Source organism: Branchiostoma lanceolatum, chromosome 7 (genome assembly GCF_035083965.1).
Source record: "Branchiostoma lanceolatum isolate klBraLanc5 chromosome 7, klBraLanc5.hap2, whole genome shotgun sequence".
Lineage (NCBI taxonomy): Eukaryota > Metazoa > Chordata > Leptocardii > Amphioxiformes > Branchiostomatidae > Branchiostoma > Branchiostoma lanceolatum.
In genome coordinates, this window is record NC_089728.1 from 11,815,564 (window position 1) to 11,827,685 (window position 12,122).

At 38.5% G+C, this 12,122-nt stretch overlaps 3 protein-coding genes across 3 annotated transcripts; 2 read left to right on the forward strand and 1 right to left on the reverse strand.

Annotated features, from left to right (window-relative positions):
* Positions 1–308: 308 nt before the first annotated feature.
* Positions 309–4,282, forward strand: LOC136439314 (transmembrane protein 231-like). The gene is made up of 7 exons (XM_066434679.1): positions 309–477; positions 1,171–1,337; positions 1,673–1,801; positions 2,160–2,303; positions 2,649–2,730; positions 2,949–3,054; positions 3,288–4,282. Exons 1-7 carry the CDS (start codon positions 339–341, stop codon positions 3,451–3,453), a joined length of 933 nt encoding a protein of 310 aa, XP_066290776.1. The 5' UTR covers positions 309–338; the 3' UTR covers positions 3,454–4,282.
* On the reverse strand, positions 4,057–6,396 carry LOC136439319 (mitochondrial import inner membrane translocase subunit Tim21-like). The gene is made up of 5 exons (XM_066434683.1): positions 6,096–6,396; positions 5,565–5,725; positions 5,327–5,400; positions 5,045–5,150; positions 4,057–4,844 (listed from the first exon to the last, which is right to left on the reverse strand). Exons 1-5 carry the CDS (start codon positions 6,394–6,396, stop codon positions 4,752–4,754), a joined length of 735 nt encoding a protein of 244 aa, XP_066290780.1. The 3' UTR covers positions 4,057–4,751.
* Positions 6,397–6,557: 161 nt separating this feature from the next.
* On the forward strand, positions 6,558–12,120 carry LOC136439313 (solute carrier family 66 member 2-like). Its single transcript, XM_066434678.1, has 7 exons — positions 6,558–6,668; positions 7,144–7,681; positions 7,833–7,966; positions 8,308–8,424; positions 9,246–9,323; positions 10,709–10,925; positions 11,279–12,120. The coding sequence occupies exons 2-7, from the start codon at positions 7,473–7,475 to the stop codon at positions 11,466–11,468; spliced, it is 945 nt and encodes a 314-aa protein (XP_066290775.1). The 5' UTR covers positions 6,558–6,668; positions 7,144–7,472; the 3' UTR covers positions 11,469–12,120.
* Positions 12,121–12,122: the final 2 nt, after the last annotated feature.

Sequence of the window (12,122 nt, forward strand, 5' to 3'; positions counted from 1 at the left end):
CAAAATACTTTCTTATAGAATATAGATGATTTGCGGTATCAGAATGTGTTTGTTGCCTAAAATAAATTTTGGGGTAACCCCCTCGAAGTGAGTGAGAAATTCTAAATTACCCACAAACCTCTACGACAGACAATTTGACCTGTACGCGTCAAAATGTAACATTAAATGTGATATTTACCACTACAAGTACTTTTTTTTTTAAATTGACAATTTATCACATTTAATCGATGCAACAAATCATAGATATTATTTCATAGAAAAATTGATGTCTGTATACCGTACTTAACTTATTCCTAATCAGTTGTGCTGATGCGCTCACATTCCTCACGTTCAAAAAAATGGCGGTGTTAGAAATCTATGCTCACCCAGTTTTACATCGCTACAAAACCAGCATTTGTACAAAAGCGACGGTATTTGTGTTCGTGTGCTTTCTACTGACATTCATTCCACCGATACTGGTCGCATATAGGAGTCAAGGTGAGCCTTAAAATGTCGCGATAAAGTAGAAATAGATATTGAAAGTTTGTTGACTGTTTCCTGTCTCCGGCCATAAAATTATTTTACTAGTAACGTTACATGAACAACAACGAACACATTTGTTTTAGCGGAGGCTATTGAAAATAATAATTTTTGTGGCTATTTACAGGATGTTCCTGAAAATGAAATTAAAGAATTTTGGGCTCCATACAGGATGTCCCTGTCAATAAGAATTATTTTGGTACTAATGGAATTGGAAGGATGTTCCTGTCGATAAGATTTTTTTGCACTATTGACAGGATGTTGTTTTATGGCACTATCTACATGATGAACTTCCTTTGATAATCTTGTGAATGACACCTCGCGATCCTGTCAACCCTTATACTGAGAACAATCCTGTAAAATGGGGCTAAAAACAAGACTTAAGGTCTCATATAACCTCCTTGGTCTCATTCCTGTGCTACCATAACTAGCTACGATTAAAAAAAAGGATCTTTGTGCCATGTTCTTTATGTAGCCAACCCATGGACAAAAACACCTAAAAACATGTCAAAAACCAGCCGCTCTCCTCTGCTTGGAGAGTACCAGAAATGTTGTTTATCCAATAACAATGTAGTATCCGGTAGGGAACAGTAAAGGTACAGAGTAGAAAACATTTGATACGTTCATGAAAAGTTGACTCTGTTGACATAGGTTTCTGGCAGAGAGAGGCGACGTACAGAGAGCAACCTGATGTGAGTTTTAAACACCAGATCCTGCTGCTGCTGCAGACATCTCAGACTGGAGACTACCTGGTGTGGAGCACCTATCAGAACTTCAACCAACTGCAGCAGGGCAGGGTCAGGGTGCCACTAGTCAAGGTAACACTGGTGGAATCAGATCTGATTGTGTATTGTATGCTTGATGAATGAATTATGATCTCCCTTACTATTCTGTACCAGATGCTGCCTACAGAAAAGTCTGCTAGTATTTGGGGTAGGGTTAGGGACAGTCAGTCTGACATGAATATAAGCAAGTACTAGTGTAAATGTATAGCACATTGCATTTGTACATGTAAATATACATTGTATATGCAGGTCTAGTCTACTATAAACTATTACAATACACTAGTATTAAATCATGGTAAGATCTGGCCAATATAGCCACAAATCTGTGTTCAAAGTTGTCTTTAACCTTTTTCTACTCATCTTTCCAGTCCAGAGAGGAAGACTCTAACCGGGATGGGAAGTCTGATGCCCTACAGATGACAGTAGAGGTTCCCTTGTTGGACACAGAGGAAGTCTACAGTGTGGACCTTCTGCTGTTCTTTCAGTACAGACTTTACGTAAGTAGGGAAAGCTGAGGATCAATTAGCACAACTGGGCAAGTGAATCAACATGGAAATAGGTCTACAAACAACACAGTAACACAGTCACGGCAGTATTAGGAAATGATGGGTTAGATTTGCTGTTTGACAATAACGCTACAGTATCATTATACATGCATGCTAAACTTTGATAGACCAATGTGTGATTCACATATTGTACTGATCGTCAACACCAGAGCAAATAATAGGAAATATTTCTCCATCACACCTCACAGGTAAAACTTGCAAGCTATGATCACAAAAAGCTGTAACAGCGAACACATCAGGTCACCTGGTGACAGCTGTAGTGTAACAGACTTGTTTTTCTCTCCCACAGATCTTCTCCACCTTCACCATGGAGTGTATGGCATACCTCCACCACACGTCCCCCCTCCCTGGGGCTGACCTGACAGTAGCAGGGGACCTGAGGTTACACCAGAAGTACCCACTGGGACACACAGGCAGGGACACCAGGTTTAATGTACGTGTGACTCTATTACTTCCTTCTTAGGGCCCGGCATTAGTTTGGATACTCTTAGTACTTACAACAGTAGTTCTGTCATGTCTGTGAGAGATATCATTCTGTACCTTATTACAGGGAAAACACATGATAAATTGGATAGTGACTCATTAGTGAGTGATTACTTCATTATCAAACTGTAGACTGCTTATTAGTATGTGAATGTTTTTTCAAGTATTGTATGAATTGGATAGTGACTCATTAGTGAGTGATTGCTTCATTATCAAACTGTAGACTGCTTATTATTATGTGAATGTTTTTTCAAGTATTGTATGTATAACAGCAGTCTTTTCTCATCCTATTCAGACCTCCATCATAGACAGTACCAGTATCTTTCCCAGTGCCTATGATCTGAGAACAATCTTTGAGTCCTACAGTGGTAGGAATGGTAAGTGCACGTTGATTAGCTCCACATAAATTTAGTATTGGAAAATGTGGCCATTATTGGTATTTCTGCATATTTACTTAAAATTTTCTTCTCATTGGCAGATATACTGAGTTTATAATAATGGTTTACTCAGCATACAGATGTACAAAATGATGTACAGAATAGCAATTTGGTTTGAAAGAAATCTGACATCCTCTTTAATGCTCTCTTGTTTTCAGTTTCTACCAACTTCCTGACATACTACCCAGTATGGAGAACAGGGAGAGCGACTGGTCAGCCTTTTGTCATCTCAGCCACTGTCAGATACCCAGAGGAAACCATACTATATCCTTTCATGGGCTCTTATATTATTAAGCTATGAATAAAGTAAACTTTGAAAATATTCAAACTTTCATTACATATTGAATTGTGGAAGAAACTTCAGGTATAGTGTATGTGTAATAACCAGTATGATGCAGCCTTTGCTATTAGAGTACATCTAGGGTTCTTTTTCACTTCATATTAAGTTCATCTTTTACTGTCCTTAAAAGCTAATTTATTCCTTAACCATGTCTTACGTACAAACCAGGTTTCTGGCAGCTCATCAAGTGGGGCTGGGTGCAGTACATCTCCATCCTGCTAGTCTTTCTGTTTGTCTTTGACAGGATCAAGACGTTTGTGTTTGAGAACCAGATCTTGAACACCATAGTGGACAGCCCAACCAAAAAGTTCAAGCAAGGTTAAAGAAGAATGATGTTACAATAGCAAATTACACATTACAAACATCATCCGCACTAAGAAGCTTTCAGTTGCAGAAATGTCATTACAAATTAGATCAAATTGCTGCAAATAGTGATATTGTTGCTTAATGTTGTCTTCGTGTAGCATTTTATGTAGAAAAACTATAAACAGGATTCTCAGTGCATTGACTTGCGTGCTACGACTACACATTCCCATTGAAGTGAGTGCAGTTGAAAGTCTGCTTTTGTTGTTGATTTTGATGCATTTGTTGTGACTTGGGTACTTGTGTTGAGAAACAAATGACTTTTAATTTCAAATTTCAGTCATACATCCTGGTTTATTGCCTGCCCTATCAGGTATTGATTTGTGTGTACAATGTATATAACAGTCCCTTTCCTATACAGCAAACAAGTAAATATGTAAATATCATGTTCTCTTCTTTGTAAATTAGGTATACTGTATATTCGTTGCATGATTATGGCTTGACAACTATGTGTTTTTCAATAAAAGCTTCACAGTTCACACAAAGAGTTAATGGTAGAAGTAAACACTCCTTTGTTCTATATTCTCTATAAAGTATTCATTTAGACAAGGAATGACAACACATTTCACTCAAGAGAATTTTCTTTCCTTTTTGTTGTATACATGCAGTGTTCTGGCAATGGTCATACAGCACAACAAGACTGATTGATACATTTATGTATGCTTTTATACCATCATGAAGTAATTTTCAAGTTCTGTAAATTTTACATCACTTACCAAAGAGAGTTGTATATTTTGTATTAAATGTTGTCTACAATAGTTTGACAACAATAAATCTGTTTTGTCTTTTTTTGTCTGCTGCTCACCTTATTTATAAAAGTTTTTGTGACAATCTATCAGTACATTTTTGTCACAGCCATTTCTCCACAAGTACACAGAAAGTGCAGTTTCATGTTGGAAGGTTGAGCAACAGTAATGCTTTATGCATAACTTGAAAGTTCATCTGTTGGTCGAAGTTATTCTTAATAAAAGTTGAACTGTACATTCTAACACAAAAAAAAGGACTTAACCAAATTTTTTACTGACCATGCAGAAAGGACACATGACTCGGTGAACAGTAGAGCATAAGTTGCTACATTTTGTATCTGCACAACATAACGTCACAGAAGCGCTAGTAGATTGCTCATTCCTTGCCAAAGATGAGTTGAGTCAACGTTTTTGTTGTTGGAAATTGCTTTATGTTCTGTATATCCATAACTAAGTAACAAAGCTATTTTCAGCATTGGTAAGATCATCTAAACATTTGGTGAGAAAAGTCATCATCTGTTGTCCTCAATGATCATTGTCCTGTGTGGGTAGGCATCTAGCTGCACAAACAGGTAACGGAAGCTGTCATACTTGCCCCGGTCATTCTGAAACAAACATAAAGGCTTTGATTGACAAATCACAACAGAACTGATGCCTAAGGGGGTAATAGTGCACTACAAGTTGCATTACTCCTTCAGCAGGTTAACATGTAAACAAAAATAAAATGGTAAACAGGGAACCTGAAAAACAGGTCAATGAGACCTGAGTGTATTCACTGGTAAAATAAATAAATGAAATGCCCCACCTCTGTGACCTCCAGGTGTACAGTGGCCCGTCTGCCACTCCCTCCTTTCAGGTAAAACTTCATCCGCATGTGTTTCTTTCCTGCATCATCCGTGTATTCTGTATAACTGGACATGTATACAAAAACTTTTGTATGTTGGCAATTCAAGTATACAATTCTGAAACAAAACCTATTCACAAAAACTCTCAGACTAGTTGTTGACATTTATTTGTAGATGTATATCAATGATACACCACATTTTGCAGTACCAAATAGATTGCACAACAATCGTCCCATACTTACGCTGGGTGTCTACGTCTTCCTCTCCTGGTCTCTTCTCCATAACCAGCAATAGGTGTGCCTAAGGCAACTTTCACCTGCAGAGCAAGGTTCACAATTAAGGTTCCAATATTAACATCTTCTAGTATGTATTTTTGACCTAGGATATGGCAGATTAAAAACACTTAATGGTAAGAACAACTAAATTCAGTTATTTAAGAACTACTTGTAAGTGCAAAAGACAATATGTAAGATTTTCTACCTCTTCATTCCCTTTGCATCTTTTCATAGCATCAGTATAAATGCCATTGATACTTCCACCTGAGAACAGTTCTCGACCAATGGCATAGAACAGCAGCCCCATCACTCCCACTCCAAATATCACAATGCCGAGATAAGTTGCATCTTTCCCTGCCTCTACAACTGCAATTAAGATGGAAATCAGTGACAACATTTGAACATATTCTTATTACTGTACTTATAAGTTATACAACTGGGGACACATGAAGAAAAAAATCTCATACTTCACTCACTGTAGAGACCAAAGTCTAACTTATGCATAACCGATACAATGCCAATGAATATATTCTTGCCGTTCAAATAAAAGTAGTAGAGTCTTATACTTGGTGTGAATTTATCTATTGCCTACACATCAAGGATAATGTTGAATCAAACTTGGTGCACAAAAATTCAGAACAAAATTTAGAACAGTAATTCAGGATAGATGTACTAGTACACTAGTAATAAAATCAATCTTTATCATCTATGCTTTAGAATCAACACATTAGTTCACCTCTTTGTCCCACGGTCAGCTGTCCCCCTGTCCCCCCATCTCTGCTCTCCACCACCTCCCTCCTGCCCCTCCCCCTGTCCTCAGCCTTCCTCATCTGCCACCGGCACGACTGCCAACGAGGCGGGCCTGCAACTCTCAACAACTTCATACTCAGGCCTTGGAGATCCATTTGCACAGGATACTGAAGCTGCTTTGTACTCATCTCTCTAAAATTTGTAACTCTTTGCATGTTTTTAACTCCAACAGCCAATGCCACAAACTCCATTTTGATGGACTTGTGAGGATGCAGCCTTGACAGCATAGTTGCAGTTTCACTGACAAAATAATCATCCAAAAACGGTTTGAACTTCACCACTAAGTCTACTCTTATCCCCTTAATAATTCGATTGGGGGGATAACATTGAGAAGACCGGAATATTGAAGAGAAATGGAGCTACTTTCTTCTTTTCACGTTGGGTTGTCCTTCGCTCACAACATGGTCAACCTTTGACCTCACAGATTGACCAATCAGCATCGAGATCCATTCGTTTTGCCAACATGGCGGAAGTTGGTTGTTTTTGTACCAATTCTGAGGTAATGTTTGTCTTTTTGTCCATTTTCTTGCACAATGTAGAGTTTTTTTAGGAGCGTTTTTACTTTTGAATGATTGAAATATGCGTGGGGTAGGCTACGATTGACATTCTTTTTACAGAGTCGCGAAAATACACGAGTAAATCTCTGTTGTTGGCCGGACTGCCTAAAAATATAATCGTTCCTGATTGTTTGCAAAATGTAAATGAGATCGACCCAAAGGAAAACAAGGAAAGGTTTATCCATGGACCAACCAAGGATCACCAAGGACCAAGTAACAAGGTTTTGTGGTCGAAAGAAATATTTTCACCATAGTTTGTAGTTGTTGATCGGTAACGTGAGCTGTAAACAGTCAAAACATATTGTTTATTTTGTGTGTACCTATCTGGTCAACGCGAGTGGTGCATGCGCATGGTGTGTTAAAAAGATGTACAGCAGTATCAAATTACACTTATGTACACTTTGCCGTTTTTTTCAGGTTGAAGACTGTACGATGAAGGTGCTCCCATGACTCTGATTCGTCGTTGGGCGTGGCTACAGTGACATCATTTTAACGTCGAGACCGGTTTTCCCCCTGGATACCACACAGTGGAAGCACGCATGACTGAACCCATATCAGAGCTCCAACCACCAATTGTCTTGAAGTCAACTCCTTATATTTTGTACTGCCTACCAATTCAAAATGAATAAATGATGTTTATCACTGTACATGATGTTTATCACTGTAACTTGAAAAACAATCAAAATTTTACAAGAGTGACTTTTTGAAGCAGAAAATAATCAGACTCTGTCTGCAAGAGAAGCAACATGGATAACATTGACCTTCAACTGACCCTGTCAGAGGTGACCATAGTGGACCTGGTGTCGTGGATCGCATCAGGAGCTATGATCTTTGGTGGAATCGTGCCTTATATTCCACAGTACAGACAAATCAAACGGACAGAGAATGCAGAGGGGTTCTCTACTTATGTCTGCCTGGCCCTACTTGTAGCCAACACACTCAGGATATTGTTTTGGTGAGTACAGTATAAGGTTACTAGTACATGTACGTTTGTATTAGAATTAATCCTGTGTTTTGTTTTAAATCCTTAAAGCTCATGTATCAGACAAACCATGTGATGTCACTCACTGTGATACAAGCTGATTTTATTTTCTGTATTCCTAAAGGTTTGGAGTTCATTTTGAGCTCCCCCTCCTGGCCCAGAGTATCATAATGAACGTCACCATGATGGTGATGCTACACTTGTGTAACAGAGTCACACAGCTGAATGAGATGTCCACCAAAAGGAGAGCCTTCCTGGGTGGGTATACTGTCTTTAATGTTTAACACACTGACAGAGACATGTACAGCTTGATAACCCCCGTATCAAGTACATATGTATTTTTGTTCTATTCAGAGCTAGTTATAGACAATGGCACGCATACATACAAAGTCGAGACCTTTGTAATGTCTACTTTCACTATTCTGTCATTCTTCATGTACATGTTCTTTTTCTAATGTGATCTAATGTGCATGTTGCCTAGTGGAACTGACATGGTTTCAATGCAAAAAGGCACTGCAATACAACTTGTAATGGGATCTTGTGCCAAGCATGTATGGTTCTAAATGTGTTAAATGTGAATGTCATATCTTCCTTAAAAGGCAATGCCACTGAGTCTTTGTCGGAAGATTTGTCCCTGGAAAAAGCCAGCAGAGAGGAAAATAGGGAACTCCTTGTATTTGCTGAGGGACCAGAAATTAGAAAAAGGCATTATGGTGGTACGTAATGCATACATATGTATCAACTGTTTTTCTTAATAGTTCTGCCAATCAAAACCACCTTGGTAGGAAAATGAACAGAAATTCTTACGTTTAACCCACCTGCATGCCTTTATTTTGATCAGTTTTGCATGTGATTTTTTTGGACATTCAATTTTGTTATACTCATCATCATTATCTACACTAATATTGTCAATAACAAGTCCCTATTTTTGATATTTAAGAGCCTATTTTAGATTGTAGATTTCTTAATCCTGTAAACCTGCCCAGGAATCAAAAGCCCTCGATCCATGGTCATTCTGTGCATTTGGTTTTAAGACAATCAGTCTTGTTGTTTTCTCATCAAGTATGGTTCAAGGTTTACTTTGGTGATAACTTTGTTTAGTTCCCTAAACGGTTAGTGTAGACATTTCATCCTATACAAATGAAAACTGCGTTTTGAAACTTTTCTTGCCACCGTGGATCTAAAGACTTGGCTACTAGTAAGCCGGTGTCACACAGCAGAAAAATAGCTTGTCCATGAATCAGCCAGTCTTAAAGGACATTTTCAGCAGGGCACTTGGTGTCCTCTTGAGCTGCTCAATAGAGAGCTGTTCATGTTTGCAGGTCACTGAGTCTTGTCTACTGTAGGGATAGATTCTTATGTGAAAAATATGTCCGACTCTCTGGCTATTCTGAAATTCGGCGACCCTCTGGTGATCAACAAATTTGGCCAAAGGTCATTGACAGTGTGACGCCGGCTGAGTAACCAATGTAACCTTATCCTGGAAGGTGTCTGTCTAAAGCTCTTACTCACTGCCTTTTCTGGGCTTCCTGTCCAGCTGAGCTACAGCAGGGAAAGCGTCATCTGAAAGATGCCAGCAGTCAAACTGAGCCTGAAACTGTCCACAGGTTTCTGGGTGGGTATGGAACAGTTAGCAGTGGCATGTAGGGATATCACCAGGCTTTTTGTTTTGTTCTTCCAATCTTTTATTAGGCAAGAAAGCAGTTACTAGTACTAGGTTAGACATCCAGGTAAATGAGATACACAAAAAAGCAGTAACTCAAGAAACTGGATAGGTTTTGAAACGGTCAGACATTTCAGGAAGAATCCACTACCTTTCGTCAGTCAAGAAACTGGATGAATTTTGGAAATGGTCAGATGTTTCAGGTACCAACCACTAACTTTTGACAGTCACTGACGAAAAGTAGTGGATGCTACCTGAAACGTCTGACCATTTCCAAAATCTATCCAGTTTCTTGAGTTACTGCTTTTTTGTGTATCTCATTTACCTGGATGTCTAACCTTCATAATTTGACTAATCCTTCATTGGGTTTACGTGTTAGATCATACAGTTTTCCACACTCTACTGTTGAAATTGATACACATATAGTGTGTAAACAAGATTTTAGAGAGAGTCAATACGTAGCTCACAACTGGCAAAACACATTACAAATAACATAAACCAAGAGTTCTTGCTTGTACCTGCTGAGTGATTATGTTTCTCCTGTGTTTATCAGTCTAATCAAACTACAAAGTTACCTATCAAATTCATATGATAGGAGATTGAGCCTGGGGACATCCTAACTTGTGTAAAACTTTTTGAACAGAATACATGCACATGCATGTCAGCAGTGTTGGTCTTGATTCAAGATCCCATTATAAGTTGTATTTAGTACTAGCACCTCCCAGACATAGCTTACATTTATTAGCAACATGCTTCACATTACTAGCTCCATTCCTAGTACATGTGCTCTTGATGTCTTTACAGATTCTCCTTTGTTGTACCATCAAACCTCAGCCTTTATCAGTCCTGGTGCATTTTGACACCTTTGTATGCATGTATGCTTCTCTCACCATTCCTGATGTATACCTGATCTTCGGATATCTTACACAGTTTATATTATGTCTAGATTTCTTTGCCTCTGACAAGAACAGATTCTTCACACACACAATACTACTTCAAACAGCATAATCCTGTATTTGCTGACCAGACTAGTCTTGTCTTGTCTTAGAATTTAAGTGTGTGCAGAATGTTTACTTTGTGCGCCATCAGCACAACTTCCTGTTTAGGGAAATGCAGTACCTTTGTATTGAATACTTGTTGAAGGACACAATAACATGACTTAACATTATCATTGTTTGATGAAAATGGGGAAAACAGGTACAGCTACTCCTTTTTTGATGACTGATACACCATAGACTATTATACTGAGACACTATAGACTTGTCTGAAGTTCTAAGCCTTTATCATCACCCCCATGCCAAGACTAGTAATGAGTGGTCTTCCTTATTTCCTCCCAGACTTTGACCACAGGTACTTCTGGAAGTGGACCAAGTTCAGAGATTATGTCCAGTTTATGTTTGTCTTCACGCTGATCGGGGGCTACATCACGTATGTGTGCCTGGACTTCCCGGTGTATGTGGAGACTCTGGGGTTCCTGGCAGTGTTTGTGGAGGCACTGTTGGGCGCACCACAGTTCTGGAGGAACTACCAGAACAAGTGCACCGTGGGAATGAGGTGAGCATAGGGTAGCATGGGAACAACACATACAGAGAGGAATAAGGTGAACTTAGGCTGGAAAAATAGACACCTGGTCTTGCTGGTGGCACAAAGTCTAGATAAGGAAAGACCTTTGAACTGTACTTAAAACATATTGATTGGGCAGCATCACATGATGACAATATATTAAGTAGAAGCAACTTCTAACCCACAGATTCTGCCTTCACTTTATTGCAGATTTGCAGCATATTTATTGTTAAAATGTGATTATTTGTCAGTGTCAGGATAAATTCTTTGCATGCAGCCAAATTTGTACTGTGCAGTTTTGAAATAGTCTATTTCAAATTAACCAGAGTTCTTCTCTGTTGCAGTGTAAAGATGGTAGGTTTCTGGACCAGTGGTGACACCTTTAAGACTGCGTACTTCCTCATCAATAAGGCACCTATGCAGTTCTGGATATGTGGACTATTACAAGTTGGGATAGACATTGCAATTTTACTTCAAGTCTGGATATACAGGAAAAATGTACACCCAATATCAAAACCTGCCAAGCCGATCTAGGCCAATTTTTGCCTAGGGAGTAATTGTAAGGTCATGTCAAGTAATCAGGTGATCAATGTTAGATGAACATGAACATGTATATGAGGATCTATGGTTTAATTATAGCTGGCCCACCTTAAAAGATACCCTAACATGTTACTCTACAAGTACAACATTCTTGAAAGTTACCAGATATGAATACATCACAGAATTAACTGGGCTTTGACATGTTTTGTGGTGATTTTAGCTAGTTTGTGTTTTATACATCTTTACAAATTCTTCTGTATTTCATACATCTTTGTTTCAGCAAGGAGGTTTTATATATAAAACGTCCTTGGTTTCAGTTGAATTCCATGAGAAATATGTTAGCTGTCACCTCTGTCTCAGGGTTAGAATTAGCTTTAGAATTCCTTTCACACCATTGAAGTCAAAAGGATATATATGGGTTTTCTTGGTGAATTACAGGTTAATATTTATGGTATGATATTATATGAATGTATAATTCATATACTGGTACATATTGCCCTGAACAAAATAACAATGTAGCTTTTGAGCTTGTTTCATCTGGCATGATCCACACTCCCAATTCACAGACCTAGTTGAATGATATTAGTTTCTTCTGTGCATTGTAGGATTGGAAAAGCTCACAATAAAATTACCGAAGAGTTTCTAATA

Coding starts and splice junctions, on each gene's coding strand:
- LOC136439314 (XM_066434679.1), top strand. CDS start 339: ATGGCGGTGTTAGAAATCTATGCTCACCCAGTTTTACATCGCTACAAA. Junction 2,304..2,648: donor GCAGGGACACCAGGTTTAAT/GTACGTGTGACT, acceptor CATCCTATTCAG/ACCTCCATCATAGACAGTAC. Junction 3,055..3,287: donor TACCCAGAGGAAACCATACT/ATATCCTTTCAT, acceptor ACCATGTCTTAC/GTACAAACCAGGTTTCTGGC.
- LOC136439319 (XM_066434683.1), bottom strand. CDS start 6,396: ATGCTGTCAAGGCTGCATCCTCACAAGTCCATCAAAATGGAGTTTGTG. Junction 5,401..5,564: donor GATGCAAAGGGAATGAAGAG/GTAGAAAATCTT, acceptor CTTGCTCTGCAG/GTGAAAGTTGCCTTAGGCAC. Junction 5,151..5,326: donor GGAAGACGTAGACACCCAGC/GTAAGTATGGGA, acceptor ATACATGTCCAG/TTATACAGAATACACGGATG.
- LOC136439313 (XM_066434678.1), top strand. CDS start 7,473: ATGGATAACATTGACCTTCAACTGACCCTGTCAGAGGTGACCATAGTG. Junction 7,682..7,832: donor ACACTCAGGATATTGTTTTG/GTGAGTACAGTA, acceptor GTATTCCTAAAG/GTTTGGAGTTCATTTTGAGC. Junction 8,425..9,245: donor TAGAAAAAGGCATTATGGTG/GTACGTAATGCA, acceptor CTTCCTGTCCAG/CTGAGCTACAGCAGGGAAAG.